The sequence below is a fragment of the Lissotriton helveticus genome, chromosome 8 (assembly GCF_964261635.1).
Source record: "Lissotriton helveticus chromosome 8, aLisHel1.1, whole genome shotgun sequence".
NCBI classification, from domain to species: domain Eukaryota; kingdom Metazoa; phylum Chordata; class Amphibia; order Caudata; family Salamandridae; genus Lissotriton; species Lissotriton helveticus.
This window is the reverse complement of record NC_136069.1, coordinates 211,575,626-211,601,123: the sequence shown is the minus strand read 5'-3', so window position 1 is coordinate 211,601,123 and position 25,498 is coordinate 211,575,626. Positions and strand designations below refer to the sequence as shown.

The 25,498-nt window shown below is 44.9% G+C and overlaps 1 protein-coding gene across 4 annotated transcripts in view; it reads right to left on the bottom strand.

Annotated features, from left to right (window-relative positions):
- The window catches only part of PATL2 (PAT1 homolog 2), a 358,628-nt gene that overhangs the window by 165,433 nt on the left and 167,697 nt on the right, over positions 1-25,498 (bottom strand). For 3 of the 4 annotated variants that reach the window (XM_078655954.1, XM_078655957.1, XM_078655955.1), the window contains exons 5-7: positions 10,367-10,438; positions 9,762-9,836; positions 3,071-3,238 (exon numbers count right to left, since the gene is read on the bottom strand). In XM_078655954.1, the coding sequence (XP_078512080.1) occupies positions 3,071-3,238; positions 9,762-9,836; positions 10,367-10,438 (315 nt within the window). The remainder of the gene's footprint in view (positions 1-3,070; positions 3,239-9,761; positions 9,837-10,366; positions 10,439-25,498) is intronic. The other variant, XM_078655956.1, reaches the window with a different exon arrangement.

Genomic DNA, 25,498 nt, shown 5'->3' with positions numbered 1-25,498 from the left:
ACTACAGCTACGCCACTGTTCATAGAATTTCTTCATCAGCTGCCACTGGTTTCACTCAATCAGTTTAAGGGTAAAATTCAGTCCACATTTTCTTCTCAATTAGGAACACAAGGCATGGATTCTAAAAAAAGTCGACCTGAATTCATTGATGTCGGTCTTGTCTATATCTGGTGCTTTCACTGTAGAGTGTCTGTTGCAGACCTTGTCAGAATCTCTATACAAGCTCAGGTAAGACCATTATTAGATGGGCAGCATGTTCAAAGGCCACAGTGAATGTGCGGCCACCCTCTCACAAACACAAGTGCTTGAGGACTTTCCTGAAGAACCCTCCAGCAAGGAAGGCTGCCTGCCGGATTGCACCCACCAGCAATTAAGACCTTTGTGGACAAAATTGTTCGGTACTGAAAGGGAGGAAGTGGAAGAGGTATAGCTAGAGCCCGTGGCACCCGGTGCCATCCCACAGACTGCCGCCCATGGCATCCGCAGCCCCATGACCGTGCGAGGCCAAGTCTCGACTCGAATTTCGAATCTCACTCCACTGTCAAACCTCGGGCACAAATATCTCACATGTATCACCGGAATGCCAGCTCCACACCGGTCCACCAAACAGTGCAGGCAAGTGCCAACCATCTGAACTCGCAGCCGCAGAGGGCCGAGCACAGCACCCCGGGGCCACTCGCCCAACCATACTGGTGTGATTCTTCCAAATAACTCCAAACATATCCATCAGCCTGCCTGACTGATCGGCACGCGTGTCCCACAGGCTCTCCCGAAGGCCGCCCAGCAACCATGCTCAAGTCTCCATAACCACACTCTCAGATGCATTTAATTAGATTTGCAGCCCCACTCATACCAGTGTACGGTGTCAGAGCAATTTACAACACACACGCTACACAGAGAATCATTTACACATGTGTAAATTTCTGTATAGGAAATGTTACATAGGACAAAGGACTACAAGTTGTAGAAGCCACATGAAAACCATACTAGTAGGGAGTATAGTTTAATAGCTCACTGCTCTTTGTTAGGATTTTAACTTATAAACTGCAAGTAACAAAAGGACCTCTCTGACAAAAGCAGGAACCTACTAACCTAGTTAACATTATGTGCACTTTGTGATCTGCATGGTACACGTTCTTTGCAGCAGGCACATTAACCCTCTGTGCTACTTTTCCAGGAGTCAACCCTCCCACTAACAAAAAACTCCGATCTCTCTCTAGGAAGAACATTAATCACTGAAGTTATCATGACATTTTTAATGTTGCTGAAAATTGCTGGAGGCCGGGAAGGAGGCAGCAAGTTTTTTTAAAACCATAATATACTTGCAAACACTACGCACCCACCCGAAATAGGTACCCAGTGCAGTCACACCGTTTGCACCGCCCTAACCGGCTCAAGGTTCATGTGACCTCAGTGACGGGATCACTGTTGCTCTAGGGTGTGCTGCTTCGTAGGCCTGCCCGCAAGACTGGAGATGAACTTCAGTATGGATTGTATTGGACAGGCCTTCACGGTTAACCCACAATTGACACCACTAGGGTACACCTGCTTGTGCTAAGACATCAGGCCTTCTACGGTCTAGTAGGGCCTTCTAAGGTCTAGCATGGGAATATGCTCCCTCAGTAGAGTGGTCTGATAGACTGGTCATGAATGCTGAACCCAGTTCCAAATTCGACAGCTCTGGCCATAGTGCCCCATCCTCTCCCCCACTGAACACCATACTGCCCCACTGAGAGACACTCGCACTGCCTTCAGCTACAACCTAATTGTGCCCGCTATAAACACTTGGATGTGGCTCAATTCAAATTATGCACTTGATAAGAGTAATATACTGCCTAAAAAAAAAAATCAAAGCAAACACTCATAGGGATTGCAAGATTAAGTAAAGCATGTGAAATGTAAGCAGAAACAACATTGTTACCTTCACGATCTCTCACTCACTATTCAGAAATCAGCAAGTGGTTTTACCGGAAAATCTAAGGACATGACTACAGGGCGCTGAAGGGAACCATTTCATTGTCCATTGCTTATTTCCTTACAAAACATAAGCAGTGTGGTTTAAAAAGACCACATCCATAAACACAGAGCCATGGTACACAAATTCCCCACATGGAGACAACAATGCTGTTCAAAGAAAGACGAGAAAACAAAAGTAGCACTTCACTGCAAAGTCTGTAGAGTGAGGCGGATGTGTTTGGATCTGAATAAAACCAATCTGGCCACTTTGCAACCACTCGGTCTTACTTTATTTAGTTATGTATTTATTTTTCATATTTAAAACCTTTTATTTCTCTCCATCCCGAGGCTGCACTTTGGAATAGAGTAATGTCAGAAAAAGGGTGTTTCCCGCAAAAGTGTTTTTCTTGTTTGGATCCATTTCACAGGGAAGCAACTAAATGAAAGAAGGAAAGAGGGGTTGTGAACCGTTTCTTCAAGTCACGGTTTTCAGTAAGTAAGTAGCAAGACAGAAAGAGCGGGAATCAGAGGCGTAGCTAGACTGACTGACAGTAGTGTCAGTGAGTGTCCCGGTCCCCAAAATAGTGCTGCCTGGGGCGGACCGCCCCCCACCTACGCCCAAGGCACCAGGGTATACAACAGGTAACTCCTTCTCACTTGCCAGTACTGCTAATGTCACCCTGGTCTTCACCACGCTAATTCACTCTAGTGGTCGCACACATGGACAGGCAGAATAGCAAGGCCTAATTCATCTTGGCTTTCTATGACCAAATGCGCTACCATTCCAATTTTAAAAAGTTTTGCAGGAATTTATAGGTGACTGTACTGATATTTTCATGTTATTCTACACTCTACAGAGGGAAAATATATTTCAAGGCACATGCAGTCAGTCGATGAACCAATTTCCAGTGCCGGGCAATGGTATGCTAAGTTTGTGTCTGAAATTTTGAACGAATGAGATCAGTGTAAAAATACACTTATTACATAGAGTGTGTATGCTCTATAAGAACGAAACGTCAAACGTGAATTGCACAACTGACTGCAAATATGTGAAACCTTAAAAGATACATCGTTAAGACAAATGTCATATTAAATCAATCCATAATGTACTTACCTGCCTCATGAAACATTGCCGGAAAGGTTCGGGGGACATAGCTGCAACATTGGGGCCCCTGATGTTTGGAGATCTCCTGTAACCCCTCTGCACTGGAGAGCCATAGAAGTCACGATTTATTCGTGGAATGTAGGGCGCCTTTTCCATTATGCGTAGAATTGCTTTGTCCTAAATATTGCAGAAGGATACCCACAGAACAGTTACAATTTTTGGGATAATGAGCACCCGCAAACATCATTAGAATAAATCACATATGCAAGCTCTAAATAAATTTTGGATCCTTTACTATTGTATAGGTAGCTCCCTCCTTTTCACTTCAGAGTGCCCATGTTCTGCTTATTGCCAAAACAGCACCATGTTGCTCCCCAGCTACGCTATCAAAAGGTGTGTGTACACACAAATACGGAGGATACAGCACAAATACGGAGTATACAGTAATTATTAAGTTCTCTAGAGAGCGCTTTATAAGGGTATCGCAAATCCCTGAGGTGTTCGGTCCTCGCGTATAGGTAGAATGCCTTTATAAGAGCATGGAACACAGGGGGGACATGCAATATCCTTTTTTGTACACTTGAAGAGTTCGTTATTCCTTGTGAAGCACAGAATTTTAAGGGAACAGTGAATAGGTACAAAATAACTTAAGGCCTTGGTACGGGTGTTTCAGTTCCACATAAATGGTGCAGCAAAGCTCTCAAGTTTTCCTCCTCTCAACTTACCGAGTGTTTGGGTTTTCCTTGGCATTCTAGTATTTTTAGTTCTGAATTTATAACGTAGTATATAGGGCTAAAATTCTCAGAATGAAAAAAATACAGACTGTTTCACCCACTCAAGGAAGGATCTGAGAAACAGGAAGTCCGCACAGCATGGGTGCCTCAAGACATTATGATGACAGTTCTGAAGTCTCTGCAACACTATGCTGCCAAGTCACATCCAAGCAGAAACCAAGTGAACTTTTGCAAGCCGCAATGTATAAAGCTTGTAAACCTCTGCTCAGGTTATCTGGTCTGAAGAACAAAGGGTATGAAAGGGAGTGAGCATAAAGCTTGTAACCAACCGCCAGTGCTTGTAGGCCCCCTGGAAGGGTACATTTCGCAGAGATTCAAATACTGTATATTTGCTTTAAAATGGAGATTACATTCATGTGTTACAAAAACATTTATGACAAGGAAAGGTTGAGATTGCATTGAAGGGGAGGTTAGGTGATATAGCTGCCTTGCAAAATGAATGCTTTGTAATGTTGAAAATGTATACTCGAGCTAACTTAAGGGAAACCAGGCCTCAGACGCCATCTTTTACTGGGACATTTCATTGTACCACATGAATAGACTAGTAATTTTGTGTCTAACTAGGATATGAATTAAATGTGTTCCAAAGAAAAGGGCAGAGACGTTCACAGACTGTTCTGAACAAAATATGCACTTTAAGGTGAAACCTGGCTGTCCCAGAGGAAAAACAGGTGCTAGGTCACATTTATCGTCCCATGTGTAGACACTTACTTGGGAGAAACTTAATTTAGTATAATTATGAGAATCTTATTTAAATGTAAACATTTCTCTATTAGTGTATTCCGATTGGTTTAGAACCTGCGAACTAATGAACTACTGTAGTAAACGTAGGAAATACTTTGTTCCGAACCCTATAAAAAGAGTGATTTCTTGATGTAAAAGTGAGCCTCTTTCACTAGCCTTAGAAGGCAAACCTATGTTGGATTTTTCATTTCATACTCTGTATTTCATTATCTGAACTCTACCGAGTTCTTGATTGCTTCCATACCTTAAATGAGCTTTGCACTCTGTTTTATTGACTAATTAAATCAACTGCATTGAATTAACTTCTGTATGTCTGAATACTTCAAATAAACCCTTTGAGGTTAAGACTTCATTGTCATTTTGTAGGATGGGTTTTACATTTCCAACAACTAATAATAGGGTCATCTTGGAATGTCTACAATGGGAGACTAGTCCAGTGCGGTGCACCCAAGGTAGTCTAGGAACGACACCACTCCCAACCTATCAATGGTAGTACCGTAACTTTTTAATGTCATACACAAGTTTTGTGTCAGTGTGGTGGTCTTAACTCCCTTTTAAACTTGTTTGTATTGGGGGTTTTTTGTTTGCAATATCCAAATGTGAGTGTATGGGTGTCTAGTGGATACTGGCATCTGTGCGTACATATGATGGCGCTCTGTGGACACTGGATAAAGGTTGTGTGACTGTAGGTCTTTCACCAGTTGCTTGGTGAGCGTAGAACAGTGGCTGTAGCAAAGTACAAGGGGGAGGGGGAGTAGACATTTAGAATGGTGGATGGCCGATTAATAAGTGTTTGATGGTGGATGTGAATGTATCCAGTCACTGTTCCACTCTTAGTTCCACTGTCCTTGCAGAAGGCCAGGAGGTGATGTTGCCTCGTCCCCCTGCTGCCCCAAAGACTAGGAGGGCATTAGGAAGTCAAGGTGGGAGAAGACAATAGTGTGGAACAACCCCCGCCAATGCATTGCCAAAGGACGGGGGTTGGGTGGGGAAGAGAGATTTATAATTGGGCCCCTCTTCTCCAAGAGCTAGATTTGTACCTTTGGCTTAAAGAACAGAAGGGTTTGATTTTTTGGGGGGGATTTTTTGTTATTCCTCCAAATATTTCCAAACATAGGAAGAAACAAGCATTTGCAATGTAATCGGTCTGGCCTTTGGGACCTTATATGTACTTGGCTATGCAGCACATTAGCCTGGGTGCTGAAACATCTACTGTTTAACATGGAAGGAAAGTAAGCACCAAACTGCGTTACACACCAGGTATGGGAACACATGGAGATAAATATTGCCTTTCAGCAGGAAACGGTAGAGTCCAAAGCTCTGTTTTTAATATAAAAGTAGGACCTTCGGTGGTCATATCACGGAAAATACAAGATTTGAAAAAATGACTGTCTATGGGTGCTCGTGGAAGACAATGTCTATGAACTGGAATCTAGAGAATGCTAAAGTGATTCTGGTATTGTACTGACCTCCGTTGGTCTTTTCTATTAAGAAAGTTAAATAGAGGCAGTTGTCAGAAAAGGAAAAAAAATAAGTCCCTAAATAGAAAGCAATTCTGGTGTTTTACTGACCTCTGCTGGTCGTTTTCTATCAAGACCGTTAAATACAGGCAGCTGAACAGAAAAAAGTACCTAAGCGGAAGCAGACAAGTCCTAGGGCTGATCTCCAGAGCCCACAAAGTACATTCACATACATGTATATACTAAAGTATATACTAAAGTATATACACGAGGTCTCAAATGCTCGATCTAAAAACGCTACAAGGAGGTTTAGATATTCCTGGCCTTGCTGAAGCTTTGGAGATGAGACAATGGGGATTCAAGTCGTACCCTCAATTTGTCCAAAGGAAGTTTCTGCCCACTGCCTAAGAATAAGGGAGGTGGGGAATGTGGGCGAGAACAGAATAGGATGGGATACTTACAGCCCACCTGCTCGCATGTGTGATTTTTCTTCAACAGACAAGCTGAAGAGGAGGTAATTGAGGTAGCCCTCCCTCACCCTTATTTTTGTCATAGCGCAGGAGGGCTGTCTCCGCCATTAGCTGTCTGCTGGACCACTTTGCAAAATACGCAACAGAGAGCAGGACAGCGGTTGGCAATTGAGGTGGATATCTTTATAGGGGGGGGGGGTTAAAAAAAAAAATAACCCCACAGACATTTTTGTGATGCCAGGGTAAATGAAAGAGCATATGTACAATTTATTCCTCCTCCTTCCTGAGGCAAGGTATTCACAGACATATGGGGAAAAGAGAGAGTAGCATGCAAACAAGTGTTTTTCTAGATGGAAATTAAGAGTTAAAAACAAATAAAGTAGATGCACAGTGCTGTAACTCCACACATGTTGCCTTTCATTTCTCAAAATACAGAACAAAAACTCATCAAACCACAAAAAATTACTGGATGACGGATGGCGACAAGTCTTCAGTGCAATACAAGTCTGGTGATCCTTTGTCTAGAAATTTACAAGTTTCATACACTGACAGTTTCCTATTGGAAAGTGACAGGTTTGGAACAACTTATAATTCTGGAACTGCTTGACCAATCTGCACTAAGTTTGGTGAGTTCGGGACTGGAATTTTAAGTATAGTTACCTCCCCAAGTACTGATTGATCAAGTGAGGACAAAGGTATTAAAGTCGTAAAAAGAATTTCCTACGAAATGAGATATCAACTTTAACAACAAAACTGTGACTATACATAACATATTTATTCTGTGACCGAATAACAGTAAGAGAAATTGTGTATTAATTTACACATTTGCATATTATTAACGTCAAATGATGGAGCTCCCACTGCAGAATGTTTAGAGGGTCCCCAGAGGCTACCATATCTCAGATATTCAATGGCCTTCGGTAGAATGGGGCACCTCTGAAGGTTTTGGGGTCCCTTGAAAGGTTGTGCCTCAGGGGCCTATATTATGCACCTGACACTGGCTGGATGTAGGGAGGAGTTGGTCACAAAGATGAGCAATGTAAAATTCCTGTGAAAGAAAACAGAAATCGGCAGCAGCTATAATCAGCCAGGCCCATACAATTGGGCCATTTCCCATTGCTTCCAACACCAACGCTAAAGTTAATCAACTTCGGACTTATTTGCCAAGTCCTGGAGAGTTTTGTAAACATTTTCATGCAGTGCACTGTATTGTGTCCTATGAAGATAGACACCAGGAGCCAGGATGAATATTTAAGTCTTCTTTATTAAATCTTCAGTTCAGGGTTTAAAAGCCTTGACTCCAGCCAGCCTAGTGTGGTACCAGCCCCACCAGGAGCAGCCTGCCTAGCTGCTCTGCACATCTCTAACTGCCAACATTCATCCCACTCACACACCCAGGCATTCCACGCATCACAGGCACACCAACAACCCAATGGCCAACTCGCACTCTGGGTGAGCAGCTAGAGGCAGCAGGGCTAGAGTACATGTTATACAAGTAAGTAGGGTATAACACACTGACTTTTAGGAATCCCGAAATTACAGGGGAAAGCAAACGGGCGGTTGGTGACCAGGGGCTGTATTACAGAAGTGCCCCAGAGGTGCAATGATATACTGAGAGGTGCAATGGGCATTTGTACTCCTATTGCGTGCCCCAGGGGCACTCTGGTGTTACAGAAAGTGCCACAGACGTGTGTGTCTCCCCTTCTGTAATACTGATAACACTGGCGTGCATAAAGCATCAGCGCTATCAGAGTGCGTTCCCTCATTTGCATAGGGATGTGACTTCAATCAAATGAGGTAATCCCTTTGCCTCTGCGTCCGCGCCATATTACAGATGAGTGCGCAGAGGCAATGAAGCTTTTAGGAGGTTCCCTGACAGTGCCCCACTTAAAGGGTAGGGCGCAGTAAGTGTGCAGATGGCAGTCCTATGGAGGGAGGAAAGAAGGGTCCATAGACCCACAGACATCCCCTTGCAGGTGGGTGCAGTCACTCACTGCCGCCTGCAATGTGAAACACGGAGCAGCTTCAAAGCAGCTGCTCTGTTTTCTCACATGATCGCAGCACATTCATCCTAATAAGGTGTATTTACCTTGTTTTGCACCAGGAGCATCTTTTAAAAGGTGCACTTAGCACAAACAAGGAAAATGCACCGTATGTAAGCTACGGACCCAGGTGTTTGTTCTGTGCGGCAGTGGGAAACTAATGTCCCTACAAGCGGGTGCTACAGCTACAGTGATAGTGGGGCATCACTACCTCCATGATTGAAAACAGAGCCTAAGTCACACACATAGGTGACATTTAGGCTCTATTTTGACAGCAGAATGGCTGAGTACGCTATGTGGCATTTTTTTATGCAGGAAAAGAGAACTTGCGAGGAGCTGTTGTACAAAAATAGGAGACAAACCGAGCTGCTAGCCTTCACAAGAAGAGTCTCATCCTGGAGATCCCAAACTAAGCCTCCCATAACCTCCCCTCAGGAAATTAGCGCTAAAATTGGGACCAATGTGGAGTTTCCCCAAAGACTCCCTGGCCTCATCTCTTTGCAGCTGAGGGCTGGAGATAAACCGCGGTTTCAAACCTGGATCTATCAAACTCCTGCAAAGCAAAAAATGGTCAACCTGCCTGCGCACCATGACTACCACCCACATGTACCTGTAAGATAAATGCTCATGTGGGACTCCCACTGCAATACCTAGGAGCTGAGGCACAAAGATATGCACCACACCAAGAAATTTTTAGATGTAGTGAATACTTGCATTGATATATTCCTTCTCCAACCCTTACTTTTGTAAACCATTGCGAACAGTAAACTTATAGAATTTGTTTTGAAGTGTTTTTCTTTTTCAACTTGTGTAAGGCTCTCATCAAAGTTTGATAGAGAAAGTATAACAAGTTGGGGCAAGAACTCTAAAACATGGTACAGAGACTAACTAGGGTCTAGATGTAAGGGTTGGAAAAGTAAAGTGGATGATTTTTAACCTTTCTTCCAGTTATGGGTCTAGATTTGCCAATAGTTCCCTTATGGCTTGGCTGCTTTGCTGGGTGTAGCAAAGTACAAAGAGAGAAAAAGAAGAAAAAAAACAAAAACACCTTTTGGTGTCCCAAAAGGCAATTTTAAATCATACACAATTTTCAAATAAACCTACCATTAATGAAAATATCCAAATCAGTTTGTATTTGCAAAACTATTCTAGTGATGATTATTGTATTATTCAGATAAATTATGCCTTACCTCTAGAATCTGGCGTGCCACGGAGGTGGGAATATTTCTGGGAGAGGTATCCCACAACGCGGAATCCATTCCAGTCTGATGGTGGGAATAAAAACACGCAATTCCCATTAATAGAAACCAGTGGAAATGGATTGATTGGCAGTATATCACTGGTACAATCTTTCAATGAATTCCGTCAAATAAGAAACCCTTCCCAGAGAAATTCACGAGTGCCTCAATTCACAACCTGTGCGACTTACATTTGGGCAACCCTCATCCCCAAGATGTTAGAACATTTCTAGCATTCATGCAGATGCATTCTGCACAAAACAGCCAGTCTAGTTTCAGAAAAATCTGACGATTAAGGAAAAAAGATTGTCTGCAGTATGCAGTAATATAACACAGCAAGTTATAAACACCACAGAAGACTGCGCATTTGTAACAGATAATCTAGAAAAGGATTTGTATTTTTCTCATAAGATTTACTTATTGTTTCTCTTTTTAAAAAACAATTCTGCTAATTCTTTGAAGAAGTTTAACTTCGGTGCAATGCTCAGTAGAGGAAGAGACTGGTAGTGGTTACTGAGAATCAACATGTACAACCTACCGTTTAAAATGGTACTCACCAAATCCTGTTCGGTGTCAATTTCACCCCAGGTAGAGCCAATCCCACTATCGACAACAGCACTATCCAAACTCTACAATGCAAAAAGCAAAGTATTTTTTACATTCTTCTCCATTTAAAGCATAAACAGAGGAAGTAATAATAACACGCAACATTTGCAGTACGTCTCAGAGAAGCATTTCACCCGAATAGCACAAACAAACTTTCTGTGAAAGGCCTAATGGCACTGTAGATGATTGGTCTCTATAAATTACCCTTACCTTCTTAATGAACTGCACCTTTCCGAGAGAGAGATATACACACACACACAATGACCAAAACAAAAATTAAAGATTATAGTTAGGAAAAGTTAATTTGCATACAAAACAAAAGACACAAACATTAGAAATTCTAAAGTTTGTTAAACTTAGTTAAAATGTTTGTCTTGCAAAAAACTAACTAGAACTCACAAACCTCCAAACACAGTCTTAACTCGCTAGCCACACTACATTAACTATAACTCGCACCTTCCACAGCTTAAACCCCATCATATTACATAACTTGTAGCATGTTTAATCATAGCTTTCATAAGAGCAGTCATGACATCTGGAATGACATTTTATCTGAAGAGGGCAATGTAGAGGGGCGAGTTATAATTAACCCTTTCGTTGCGGCGGCAATTCCGCCGCAGCGCTAAGGGGGTGAGGCGGCCGCGCGCTCAATGGAACGCGCCGCGCAGGCGCGGCGAGCGGGCCATGACGGAACCGCTCCGTCACCAGCACAGCCCACCCGAGGGGCGTGACGGAGCGGTTCCGTCATAAGCGTGGGAGGGGTTAATGTAGTGTGGCTAGCGAGTGCACAACACTGTGTACAGAGGTCTGCGATTTACAATACGTTTTGTGCAGGGCACTTCATTATAAATAAATAAATTAAAACTATAACTTGAGATTTTGCAGTGTTTGTGTCGTTTCAAGTTTGGTTTGTATACAAATATATTAAATTTGTTTTAACTAATATTTCACCCTTTGTTTTTTATTGAATTTCAAAGTTTTTCTTTTTCTTAAAATGTGTTTCAAATTGCAGAGGCACATAGAGATGTCACCTTTCATCCATTTAAGACAATTTTACAAGGAAATGGTTAGTGACACAATTTTACATGAAAACGACAAACTGTATTAGGTTTCAAGTTTCAAAACCACATGCAATGAAGTTCTGATTTAGATACGGCTTCCTAAAACATGCAGAATGTTTGAAGTAGATTTCTGCTAATACATTCCAGTCAATAAGTAGATGTGATCTGATATTTTAGTGGCATGTGTTCTTAGGCTTAGATAAACGTGATAAACGATAACACAGAAAAGGCCTATGTGAGGATAAAATGCTTCATGTGTTAGAAAACCGATAGCAATATTAGACTGTATAAACGTGAGCACTGACAAGAAAAGTTGGTAATACAGAAGGTTATGTTATTATTGAATTTCGTCATGTTTAGCATTGATGTGCCTTTAAATCCTGTATACTGTAATACTAGAGCAAAAGATTTATAAAATTATATGTGAAGGGATAGTGAATCTTAAAACGTTTTTTATGGGTACCTTATACTTACATGAAGTAATCGTAATTCATAATGAAGTGATATTACTATGCTTAATTGAAGAAATTAATGCACTATTTCATGCAATGCAAGATGCATACTTTAGCACAATTTCATCGCGCATGAGCTGAATTTCATGAAGGCCTCAAACTTTGCTTCCTTTCCTAGTATGAACTTATAATCTGACTATCCTGAAGCCTATGGGAACCTTTCGTAAAGTTATCAAATGCTTAAGAATGGACAGACTAGGGATAAGAGCATGAAATCGCCTACTTTCAAAATGTAACAAATATAATGACTAAACTACTGTGGCTCTAAGGAAATATCGAGTAATGGATTACTTAATTCTTCTGGATCTGTATACTTTTACCTACTACATCATCTCATCCTATCATGACAACCAATGTGACAGAGTGGACCGACAAGTTTGGTGAGGTCAAGGGGTGTAAACCAGGAATCAATGGAGTATTATTGCCTACATTTTTTAACTAAGGGGAGTCTCCCCTTTACCCATCTTGCGGTACAGAGACTGATGATTGGGACTTCCAGAAACCTCACAAACTGCTGAAATACTGCGATTTGCTGCCAGCCGGTATGCTACCATGGTGGAACCTTTTCGGCTGAAAGGGTTCACGTCAGAGCAGCTGTGGCATGACACTGCAGTACAGATAGCATGGCTGATGAGTGGTATTACCCTAAAAGCAGTCCCAGGATGATGGTTTCCAGACTAGGAAAGACCTGACTTGACCGTTCGGGCTGGGCTGTTCGCATGAGGAACAGGGTCACAACTGATTTGCATATGGCTGGGTCTGACCTGGGGAGGCAAAGTGAGCTAAAGAACGATGGAGTCAACCCAGATCTGTGACTGGTGGAGAGTGTCTGAAAAGTTAGTGCTCCATCCATCATCCCCTTGTGTTTGCAGTACAGACAGAGGAAAACTATTCTGTCCATGAACTGGAACTGGACATTTGGAATTTACTGACCTTCCCTAATAGGGTTGGTATGGGAGACAACTGATTTCCCTACTAATTTACTTTCCTTATGATAAAATCTCCCTCGGCCGAGGAGGATAGTTCCTTCATATCTGGATCTCTCAGAGCTTGCAATTGCTTATTAAATCGGATCTATTTTAAATTTAGATTGTATGCAATTTATTTGAACCTAAATAAAAAATACAAATTAAGATAAATCACTTTGCTGATGGTTTCATTGTTTGTTTGCGACTCAGCCCATTGATTTGGGATTAGGTGCTCTAGAGGTGGGATTACTTGGGAATTCATACCCAATATTGAATGTTAGCAATTATTTTATTTCAGGTCCTCATATGATAATTGTTCATCCTCTAAGTATTCCAGTCTTTTTCAGCACGGAACAAGGCCAATGAGAGGATCGAAGAGATTTAGTATGGTAGCTGAGGTTAAATAGAGATGGGAGGAAAGAGATTAAATAAAATAGTTTATAAGGCCCAACACACAATGCTACTTACTACAGTGGCATTAGGTGTCGTGGAGTGGCATGGAGTATCTGTGTCAGAGTTGTGTGTCAGAGTGTAGTGTTGCAGATTACAGTGCACTGGCATGTCAGAGTGGCGTATCTTATAGTGAAAGAGTAGAGTGTCATGTAGACTGCATGTCGTATAAATTATTTTTTGAGATCTTAATTTGTACCGTGGAGTGGGGTGTCAGAATGCCATGGTGTGTTGCAAGTGGTGTGGTGTCGTAGAGCGTCTTGTTATAGGTCCATTTTTTTTAAATTTTTTTTTATTGGTTCAGGTACTTCCCAGATAGTTTTTTTTTTTTTAAATGTATAAATCTTTTTATTGAAATGACGAGGAAAAAAAACAAAAAACAAAACAGGTGGCTTACATCGCAGAGTTAAAGGATCAATAATATACAAACAAGGCATATAGACGGAGAATCATCAATAAAGTCTGTTCACGAGTTACATCAGGTATGCGGCCGCACCACAATCAGGATAGTCAAACAAACGCCCACCATCAACCCCACCTCCCCAAGAAAACAGGATAAACATGGAGTATCAGCCCAAAGTAGAAGGGAGGGGGGAAGGGTGCAGCAATAAAAAGGGTTACGAAGATACAGCCGCATACGGAACATAATGGTGAATTACACAACGATTGGCTAACTCACGCAAGTGATATACCCACCAGAACCCATCTACCCCATTACACAAATCCGCTACTCAATAAGACCACCTATATCAGGATTTTGAAGGATTTCAGACATAAAAACTACAAATACAAACTAAAACACCCCTCCCCCACCCTGCATGAGGCTTGCGCCCTATCCCCAACTAGCAGCGTGCCTGTCGCCCCATCTAACTAGGTACTAAATATAGTAAAACATGGAGGAGGAATTTATCATACAGGCTCCCGGTCTCCCCTCCCCCCGCCAAAAGCAAACGACCCCTACCTACAGTCAAAACGTTTTTTTTAAAAGGAAATTACTAGCCAAGCAAATAGGGGAAGTTATAAAAACCGTCCAACCTCCCGCATCAATATAGGTAACAAGTCCCGTATCAAATGAAGTCTTTATATCGAACCCAGACACTCAAACTCATCCCTGGCCCTTCCGATCTTTCGTGCGAACTCCCTCCGTTAGAACCGCCATGTTTGCTGGAGAGTCAAAGCGTTCAAGACGGTTGAAACCATTACAACTGGGGCGAGTCAAAGAGGATAGTTCCTGAAGTCCACCAACCATACAGAGATACTCCCTCACCGACAATAAGTCTCGATATGGTTTCCTCTGAGAACGTAGTAAAACCAGATGAGAGGAGAAAAATAGGAGGTCAATCCAGAAAGCACTGAAGGAGTTCTCCAGGAGTGAAAGATCGGATGGTTCCATCTCGGGCGGTAGCACTGAAGAATGTACAAAACTTTCATGATTTCCAAGCTCCCAATTTGTTGCTCGTGCGCTGGGTAAGGACATCAGTTCTAGTTTCCGCTCGGGCCCTCCTGCTCAGTTAAAACCTGCTTCGCCGGAAACACAGCGTGTTTCAGGTCTGGCAAAGGGTCGGAGTCCGGTCTCAATCACACAGTCTCAATCGTTACAACCATTTTGTGGATGATGGCTTCCACTTGCGAATGAAGTGTCCCGATGGCGGCCATTACGGTCCTCAGTGACGGTACACACTCCGTCTGATCCATCTCCTCTCGCTCGATATCAAACCAGATCTTTAACTCCTGAGGGCGACTCCGGGGGAACAGGCAAGAGCGGGGCGTATGGTGACGGTGGGCGACCTGTCGGTTCAGCGATCCTTACCCCGCAGCCGTGAGCAAGGATCCCAACCTGTAGAACCCGGAGGGTGAAGAGGCTCTTCGGGATAGGGACCCCCGTCCACAGACACGTCTTGTCGCCGTTTCTTTATCATCAACTGGACCTCAGGACCACCATCAAAATCAGGCCAGGATAACCTCCACTTCGAAAGACTCCGCCCAAGTCCCGCGACCGATGTTATTCAACTGAAACCCGTCTGGGTCAGTACTCGAAGCCCCGGCTCACACGCTGGGTTAGGCCAAAAATGAAACACGGCGTAACTTCGTCAATCGAGTCGATAAAAATCCCGGGAATGCACCTTTCGGTTCAGCAACGATTCAGCCACACGGGGGTCGGGCGCGAAATCAGGATTAATAACAGGATTTGTTAGCTAATGACGGAGGTCGACGGAGCCGGGAGCTTACGCGGCCATCTTGGTTGCTAGCGTAGCTCCTCCCCCCCTTCCCAGATAGTTTTGAGGATGTACTGTGGTTCTTCAGAAACATGTATAGATACACATATATCAAAAATACTCTTCACTACCTACAGAGACTTTGTTAAAGGGTCTCATTTTATGGGTTTACATTTTTACACACTCTTTGGACTAGCGGGAGAGGTGGGGGGGTAGGTGTGATATTTATTGCATCCTGTAATATCAAGGTCTTTGCTTTAGACCCTACTGAGGGCATTGAACTTTTAGCCTTATCAATTCAGGACCACTCCGGGTCTACTGTTACCGGGGTATTGGGCTATCGCCCCCTGGTCCATTCAGCATTCAGCAACAACAAACGCTATTGGCTACTTTGACTAACATCGCTTTATCCCATCAGAAACTGATTATTCTTGGGGACTTTAATCTCTGGCGCAATGGCGCTCTTGACTCAGGTCTTCGCAATTTATCTCAATCCTGCGAAAGCTTTGGCCTCTCCCAGCTGGTTACTGGATCAACCCATAAGGCGGGACATCTTTTAGACCTGCTGTTCGCGGCCCCCCATCTGGTGGCGATGGGGGAAACCTTGCCTATGATGTGGACTGACCACTCACTTGTTAAATTTTTCATACACAGGGACGGCGGCCACTACAAAGCGCCTGTGTTGAACAGGGAATTTAGTTGTAGAGACTGGAGAGCCCTTATTCGTCTGCACTCCCTTGAAGTGTTCCAGGTGGTGCAACTCTTTGATCACGACAAACTAGTAGAGGAAAACTACACCTCACTTTGCTCCGGTATCACAGCTACTCTTAACGCTCACGCTCCTCAAAAAACTCACAGCTATAAGGGTAACGACTCCGCTCCCTGGTTCAACGACACCTTAAAAAATCTGAAGCAGGGTTGTAAACAAGCAGAGAGAAGATGGAGACGTGATTACACAGAAACCTTTAAGGATGAATGGAAAACCAAGGTTCGTGAATATAAGAACCTGATTAAGAAATCAAAAGCTGAATACTATTCCTCGATGATTTGCAACTCCGCCAACAATTCCAGAAGCATTTTTAATATACTGAATAGTGTTACCAACCCCGAATGCGCCAAAAACGCCATCACCCCGTCCCAAGATCTCTGTGAGAACCTTGCAGTTTTCTTTAAGGAAAACATTTATCACATTATCAGGGACCTGGAAGTCTCTCCTGTAGCCGGCCCTCTCTCCAACTTTAGAGTGGGGTCCCTAGTGGACCAGCTGGCGCCTGATGAACTTCTACTTGATTTCCCACCTCTTACATATGAGGCTTTTAGCAAACTAGCAAAGGAGATTTCTTCTGGTTCTCCCCTAGACCCTGTTCCTCTTAAGATCTGGAAGGAATTTGAGGCTGAACTTTTCCCTTCACTCCACCTTATTTGTAATCAGTCTCTGGTGACTGGTACTGTTCCAGCTCAATGGAAGCGGGCGTTAGTATCTCCTCTGCTAAAAAAGCCCTCTCTCGACCCAGATTCCGCGAAAAATTACCGTCCCATCTCCCTGCTACCGTTTCCAGCCAAGATTGTTGAACGATTGGTCAGTAACACCCTTTCCAACCATCTGGAACATCATCAACTTCTTGATGTCGATCAATTCGGTTTCCGGCCTGCCCACGGAACCGAAACCGCCCTCATCATCACTATGGACGAACTTCAGAGACGTGCAGACAGAAATCAGGCAGCGTTTTTGATCCTGCTTGATATGTCTGCCGCCTTTGACACCGTGAACCATACGATCTTGCTGCAGCGGCTATTTGAGGCGGGAGTAAGAGGATCGGCATTGCAGTGGTTCCACTCTTTTCTGCAAGATAGGCAGCAGGCGGTGTCTATCCCCCTTTTCAGTCAGCTTTTACCACGATCTCGCATGGGGTTCCCCAGGGCTCAGCAATCAGCCCGATCCTCTTTAATCTTTATCTTCGACCCTTGATCACACTTATCAAAAGCTTTAATATCAAGATTGTCAACTACGCCGACGACACACAGATGATCCTCTCCTTGGAAGGTGAGGACTCTACATCTGTGGAGGTTTTCCACAACTGCCTGCGTGACATATCACGTTGGCTAAAAGACAACTCCCTCCAATTCAATGCGGAGAAGACGGGGGTGCTGGTCAGCGCCGGAACTAAGATCCCCCGGCCATTCCCAGATAACTTCTGGCCCCCGGAAACAGGGACCACTGTCCGGCCAGTGGAATCAGTCCGCAATCTGGGGGTCATGATGGATCACAGGCTTAGTATGGAGACTCACATACAAAAGGTGACTGCCTGCTGTTTTGCCATCCTCCGGTCCCTAAGAAAAGTCCTGCCACTCCTACCTTCATATGCCCGCGCCCAAGTGGTAAGATGCACCATCCTCAGCAGACTGGACTATTGTAATGCCCTTCTGCTTGGATCCCCCGGATTCTTGCTGGATAGGCTCCAAAGGGTCCAGTCCGCTGCTGCTAAATTGGCCTTGGGGCTCCCGAGAAGAGCACACGGGCCATCCTCTCTGGGCAAACTCCACTGGTTACCGGTGAGACAGAGGATACAATTCAAGGCCCTTTGCATTGTCTTTAGGGCTCTTCATGGCATTGGCCCTGCGTCCTTTCGATCGAAATTTGCCTGGTATACCCCGACTAGGCATCTTCGGAGGCCAAGCTTGCAGTTATTCCCAGATTTAGGAAAGTCAGAGCCGCAGGTAGATCCTTCGAGGTTGCAGCCGCCAGACTCTGGAACTCTCTTCCGTCCGACATTAGGCACACCTCTGAACTTTTCCCATTTAGGAAAAAGATCAAAACCTGGTTATTTCCCACGACAACTGCCTGATAATTTACGCCCCTGTGACCATTTCCCGCTCTTCTGATCTAGTCAGCGCCAAGATGCCTGCAATGGTGGTAGTGCGCTTAACAAATTCCTAAAATAAATAATAAAATAAATAAATTTGTTCCTATGGATTACCAAACCAGTAATAAACTATATTTTATGTTTAAACCCTGAACAAAGAAAGTGTGATCTAAACAATGATGCTGCCTTCTCATTTTGTAAATGCTTTCCTTAGCCAATAAAATTGTCGTTTGTCATCACTATGTACTGTGAAATTACTGCCGCACAATACATCACTAAGGTTTTGTTACTTAAAACTACAGAACCAATTTACATCTACTAAGAAAAAAGGACCCTTTCCACGACAATCTATATGCCTGCCTGATTTCCTCAAAATCCGTTCAGTCATTTTGCCACCGCGCCCATTTAAAAAGTCTAGAGCTCAATTTTTCCTACTCAAGTTCCCCAGGAAGATATCCTTTGCTTGCAGCGAAACATGCGTCCCTCTATTTGGAATGGGAAATGGCTGAGGATCTCCAACTCCCTACTGATGATGCAACAGGACTGGGGTAGACTGGCCTGCCTAACTTTCTTGAATATTACTGGGCTGCCCACCTACGATGCACTTCAAAATGGGTGGAGAGTGAGAAGTATTGGTTTCACATTGACCAGGCGGTGTCCTGCCGACACTGTGGGATTTTGCCTGTTTACCCAAACAAGCCAGACCGTGCAGGGCTTACTTAGCACCGCCCCCTCCCCCAAAACTGTGCTCAACGTATGGGACATGTTGGTGACTAAGAGAGGGCTCACAACATTCCCCTCCCCCAACACATCTATTGCGCATAATCTGGATTCTATGGCAGGACCGGAGGCTTCGGATTATGCCTTCTTCCTTCGCTCTTTATTTTTTACAGCAGCAACAAAAAACAAAGAGCGAAGGAAGAAGGCATAATCCTCGCCTCAAGAGTCCTTAATAGAATTGAAACTTACTAGCACCGGTGGCTAGGCACATTTTCATTCTAACCCCATGCTGCTACCCCAGTCCTTTCCCAGCTAGGGAGTGGGAGAGTTTCAGATGCTACGCAAACTTTTGTAGGACGAAGTACTGTGGTAAGCAGCAGCGTGCACCAATCCTGACGCCAGTAACTTTGATTTTAAGCGCCCGTTTTAACAATTGTATTATTGCACTATTGTACTATTTTAAAATTACCTTTTAATAACAAAGCCTCGTTGTCAAGGCATCTGAACTTGGTTCCTGTTCACCCAGCAATTGCACTTTTCAGACACCGGTCCCTGGTTCGACATGTTTTTTTACAGCAGATTGTTGCGGAGGGACGCGGCTCCTCCCCTCAGCTCCCTCACTTCTGAGGGCTAAATCCTCATTTAAGGGAAATGCTGCAGCGGACGTGCAGAAGACGCGCGCAGCGGGTGCGCCAAAGGTGAGGCTGTCTGCGTTGGTTTGCATCCGGTCGGGCCAGAAGCTCTGCATCTATCATTTCCTTTTCGGTTGCATTACAAAGCAGAAGAGCTGCTTCAGTTAAATGGGACTATCATGGGGAACTGCCAAAATTCCATTCATCCTGCCAGCAGTTCAACTGAGTGTATGCACTGCCCCTTTAAACTGTCTTTGGCCTCACACATTAATTTTCAAAACCCCAAATCTTATAAAAATGTTCCTGCTAAATTGCAAGTCGCAGCAAAAGCATGCAGCAGAAATTTGTATTCTTTTGGGAGAAGCGCCGGAGGTTCTGTTCTTGAATGAAACCTGGCTCAATCCTGGGTCGGAATCAGATCTAGTGCAGGCTCTTCCTCGGGGTTATTCCATCCAAAGGCTCGATCAGACCTCAGGGAAAGGTGGTGGGATAGCTATTCATAAAAAAACCACCTCACCGGTCGTACATCTGGAAGTCCTTTACCAGATGTACGAGAACCTTGCTTATGCCAAATTGTCCCTAGGACCCTTGGGACAATTTGGTAAATCCCTGCCCAATGTGGCGGCCAACTTAGCCAGTACCCCTGCAAATTTTACTTTATTGGGAGACTTTAATCTCCATTTCGATGATCTCTCACAGATGGCCGCAGCAGAGATTACAAATGAGCTCGCAGCCTATTTTCTTCAAAAGGTTGCCAATCTTACTCATACGAAAGGGCACTTATTGGACCCCATTTTCTCCAATCTGGAAGACCTAGCAGGAGGGAACCGCATCCCAGTACCATGGTCCGGCCACTTTCTCATACCAGTCCTTTGGACCCCAAACTCTGCAGTGTCCTATACTAAACCTATAAGCAGAAGGTCAAGTCCCTAGCCCAAACTTTCGACAGAACAATGGATTTTAGAATTTGAAAAAAAAACAAAGCCAGTGCCCAACTGATGCTGTAAAAGCTAATGAGAATTTTAATAAGTGAATACAAAGTTCCCTAGATTAACTCCTCCTAATAAAATCTACCCAGACGAAAATAGGAAGTAATAGAAGGGCATGGTACTCCTCAAAACTTCTGGCCTTAAAACAAACCTCTAAGAAGCTCAAAAGAACTTGGAGGAAGTACTTCTCCCCCGACAAGAAATTGAAATATAGGGAGGCCATCAAACTATACTAAGCGGAAATTAAATCAGCCCAGGCAGCATACTATGATAAAAATTTGTCTGCAGCTAATCGAGCTCTTTCACATTGCAAAATAACTGATCAGAGTCCCCACTCCCCCAGTGATCTCCGACACTTCTGGTTCACGCTGTAACAAACTCGCAGACTTTTTACTTAACATTCAAACTATCTATACTTCATTCTCACTGACAGAGCCAAATATTAGGTATCAGCCCTTACAGCACTGAACCTTATTTGGAGACAATTCCTTTGTTGGACCGTGAGGCACTTGATAGCATTTCAGGCACCTCAAAATCTTAACCCCTGGGCCGCGGCGGAATTACCGGGGGGAGCGGGGAGGAGGGGGGTCATGCGGCGCTGCCATGCTCGTGATGGAACCACTCCGCCACGAGCGCGCTGTGCTCATGACGGAGTTGTTCCGTCAAGGCCCCGCCCGCTCATCAATTCAGCCGCAGAGGTGTGGAATTGATGCAGCGTGGGCGGAGCGGCCGCGCCGTGACTGAGTGGTTCCGTCACGAGCACGGAACGGGTTAAAACAAGCAGCCGGCACCGTCGCTCCCATTATTTTGGAGTTGATCAATGCCTCACTTGCTTCCAGAGTGGTTCCTCCACCTTGGAAGAAAGCCATGATGAACGCACTCTTAAAAAAAAAAACCAGCCTTGACCCGGACTCCTTGGGAAATTATCACCTGACTTTCAAGGTCCAGGTACGTAATGTGGCAGCTGCATGCTATGGCATCTTAAAGATGCTTCGAAAAGGTCTCCACCCCCCCCCCCCCCCCTTCGAGCAAGGAAAAGTATAATCCAGGCACTTTTGTCGCGTCTCGACTATGGGAATGCCTTTTACTTGGGGGCCCCTCGCTAAACTTCATATTGTACAAAACTGGGCAGCCAGAATCCTTTTGGATATCCCAAAACATCAAATCAGCAAAACCTGCTCTGAAGTCTCTTCACTGGCTCTCTATCAGGGAGAGAGTTAATTTCAAGGCTATGTGCATTGTTCACAAGTTTTTTTTGCGAGAAAGGGCCCTGCCATCAATCACTCTATTGTTCGACCCTACCATGCTAACAGACGCCTCCGCTCAGATGATCTGCACCTTGCTACTTTTCTTAGGATAAGGAAAGCAAGAAGTGGGGTCGTCTGTTTTCCTACAATGCAGCCAAGCTTTGGAACGCTCTTCCTCCATTTCCGAAAGGAACCCAATCATCTTGCCTTTCGTTAACTGTTAAAAACCTGGCTAGTCCCCTAGACCGGCTGGCTCGCCACTACTTGCCGTCCGCAGCCATGCACTTAAATGTTTTTTTCATTTCATTTTTTCAAGTACTATGAACAATGCAAAGCTCTCCATGAATTCAGAATTAGACGGGTCCAGTCCCCAGGCGAGTCGACAGGGAGAACGGGGTTTGTCAGACTATGTCACGGCTCTGGGACTGTGCGACATATGGCAGACACATAACCCCTCTCTTAGACAATACACGTTTTACTCAGCCCGACATAGGTCCTCCTCGAGGATGGACTACTTCTTTATTGCCATTGACCAGGAACCAAGCATATGGCTAGGGGGATTTCTGATCACTCCCCAGTCTGCACTACCATTTGAGGTCTGGCTGTGAATAGGGCGACATTCTCGAGGTTAGATACACCTGTGTGATCTGACAATAGGGGGAAAGCTTTAACAGGGCTCTTACTTGTAGGAAAACCTGGGAACTGTGGAACCTCGTATCACTCTGTGGGAGGCCTAGAAGACGGTGCCGAGGGGGTTGGCTCAGGCGCAGAAGAAGGAAGAGTCCCTCCAGATTCGGACACTAGAGCAAGAGACTGAACAGCTTGCAAGATAGGGTGCAACAGCCCCCTCAGTCAACTTAGGTCATAGATTGCTACTGAAACAAAACTCAGGGCACTGGCAGAGGGCGAGGCACCGGCCTTTGCTCTAGCAACGAAACACCAGATTTACGATGTTGGCAATAAGGCCCTGAAACTCTTGCCGTGGCTGGAGCACAGAGATAGGGATTGCTCTTGGAGTTTGAGATTAGGGACGCATGTAGCTCTGTCTGCTCGACTAGCAGGACGTGGCAGAGGCTTTCACGGCACACTAGGAGTGTGTCTATTCCCCAGTCTGTACTAGAACCAAAAACAACTGAGGAAGTTTTACACGACTTTGCATTACCCACGCTGTCCGCGGAGACTAGAATGGCTCGAGGCAGATTTTATGATAGAGGAGCTTAGTACTGCCCTCAAGTCCTTGCAATCAGGGAAGGCCTCTGGGTCAAATGGCCTGCCAATAGAGATTTACAAAAGCCAATCTACCACCCTAGTAGCCCCTCTTCTTAAGATGTTCCAAGAGGCACACGAGATTGGGGTGCTTCCCCGAACAGAGAGAAGACATGATAGTGGTGATCGACAAGGCTGGGAAAGCCAGCGGACCACAGTACCTCTTACCACCCAATCTCCCTAATCAATGCGGAAGCCAAGGTTCTGGCCAAAGTCCTGGCGGATAGGCTGGTTTATGTCATCACGGAGTTGGTGCATGTTGACCAATCAGAGTTCATGCCCCGTAGAAGCACCAGACAATCTGCGATGACTATGGTGTACTGTACATGATGGAGGATGTTGGTGATGCCCAGATGGCATTGATGGTGCTGGACGCCTCAATGGACTGCGACAGCATCGAGTGGCCCTACCTGTTTATGGTGCTCCATGGGCTGGGCTTTGGACCCGTCTTCTGTAGCTGGGTGTGCCTCCTATACGAACAACCAACAGCCCGAGTGCGGGTTAATGGGGCAGTGTCGAGGGCCTTATCACTGCGAAGGGGTACCAGGCAGAACACACCCTACCCGGTCCCAGAGTGTTTTTAAACGTATATCTCAGTCCGTGCAGACCTTGCTGTGGGATGGGGGGGTCCCCTAGGATTGCGATGCACAAGCTACACCGGGGAGTGTACGATGGAGGACTGGGGCTCCCGGATGTCAAACTATTACTGGGCCTCGCAGCTCCAAGTGATCAACGATTGGGTGTACACCGATGGCAACGAGCCAGCCTACAGTGTTGATAGGATGGTCATGCCTGGGGCAACTGTGAATCTTTTATATGCCCGGAAGCCTCAGTCAACGTGGCCTGAACACACTAGGGTGGTGCTGCAGTGATTTAGAGGCCAACAAACTTTTAGGATGGGTGGGGGTGATAACTGGGAGATCGCCATTGTGGCTAGGTGAGCACTTGAGGGAAGTAACCACTCTGGCGGGCTTCAAGTGGGTGGAGGCAGATTGGTATCGAGTACTAAGGGGATGTCTGGAAAGGGGATTCCCCCCGCTCCTTTGAAGATCACCAAAAGGAATAAGATTTACACCATTTACAAAGATACCAATACCTGCGACTCGTACATGCCTTACGATCCCATACACAAAATGGCACCACTGTTCAGGAATACTCCCCACTGGAGGATATGCTGCTGCTCGATCCTATAGCGGAAAAGCCCACGTCTACAATCTACAGTAAATTAATCAACGTGCCTGATCCCCTGATCACTCAGAGCAACTTGGTCCAAGGATTTAGAAGCCTAGATGATGAAGATTGGCAGGATGCACTGCAGAGTCCTAGAGAGATTGAAATCTGCTCTCAGTTCAGACTGGTGCAGTTAAATTCTCCATCGAACCTACTACCCCCGCACACATCTTTATACATGGGCTAGGAGTCCATCGGCGCTCTGCGTTAGGGGTTGTGGGCAAGATGGCAGCTTCTTTGATATCCTATGGGAGTGACCGGAGATCACCACATATTGGTTGAGAGTTACCGGCACATTGTCTAGGGTGGTAGGGGAGATGGTTCAGATGGAGCCAAAGTGGCTATTGCTGATGATCAATGGGGGCAAGGACTGGTCCAGATACGTAGAGCTCTGGTTGGCCCTTGTAGCAGGGGTGGCGAAACGGAATACTGCTAGGGTGTGGGGGGGCGCTGCCCCCCCCTAGATGGGAAGACTGGCAGTGCGACCTCGATTGGTGCCAAAGGGCCGAGGGAACAGTATACAGAAGTAGTGGGTGCACGAAAAAGTGGAAGAAAGTATGGGCACCCAGGCGCAGGTACAGAGAGACTGGAGTATTTATGGATGGGTAGGAAAGTGGGTGAAAGCTTATGGTCTTTGTTCCCTATTGAATGTTGCGATGTTCATTTCTGCAAATGTACCCTGATGTTCGATGCTGAAATTGTGTGATGCTGTAAGGTCTCATGAGCATCGTTAATAAAACATTTAAAAGAAATGCGAAACTGATTATCAACCTTCCTGAAACAGCTAGGCTACAGTATTGTCAATTGCGACATTAGGCGATACATCCCTCCAACTATCCCGGAGCGACTAGGCCCTACGTTTCCTTTGAAAACCAGGTAAGAGTATGATGGATCCACACTAAAGCCTTCCACAACTCTTCGCAGCCAC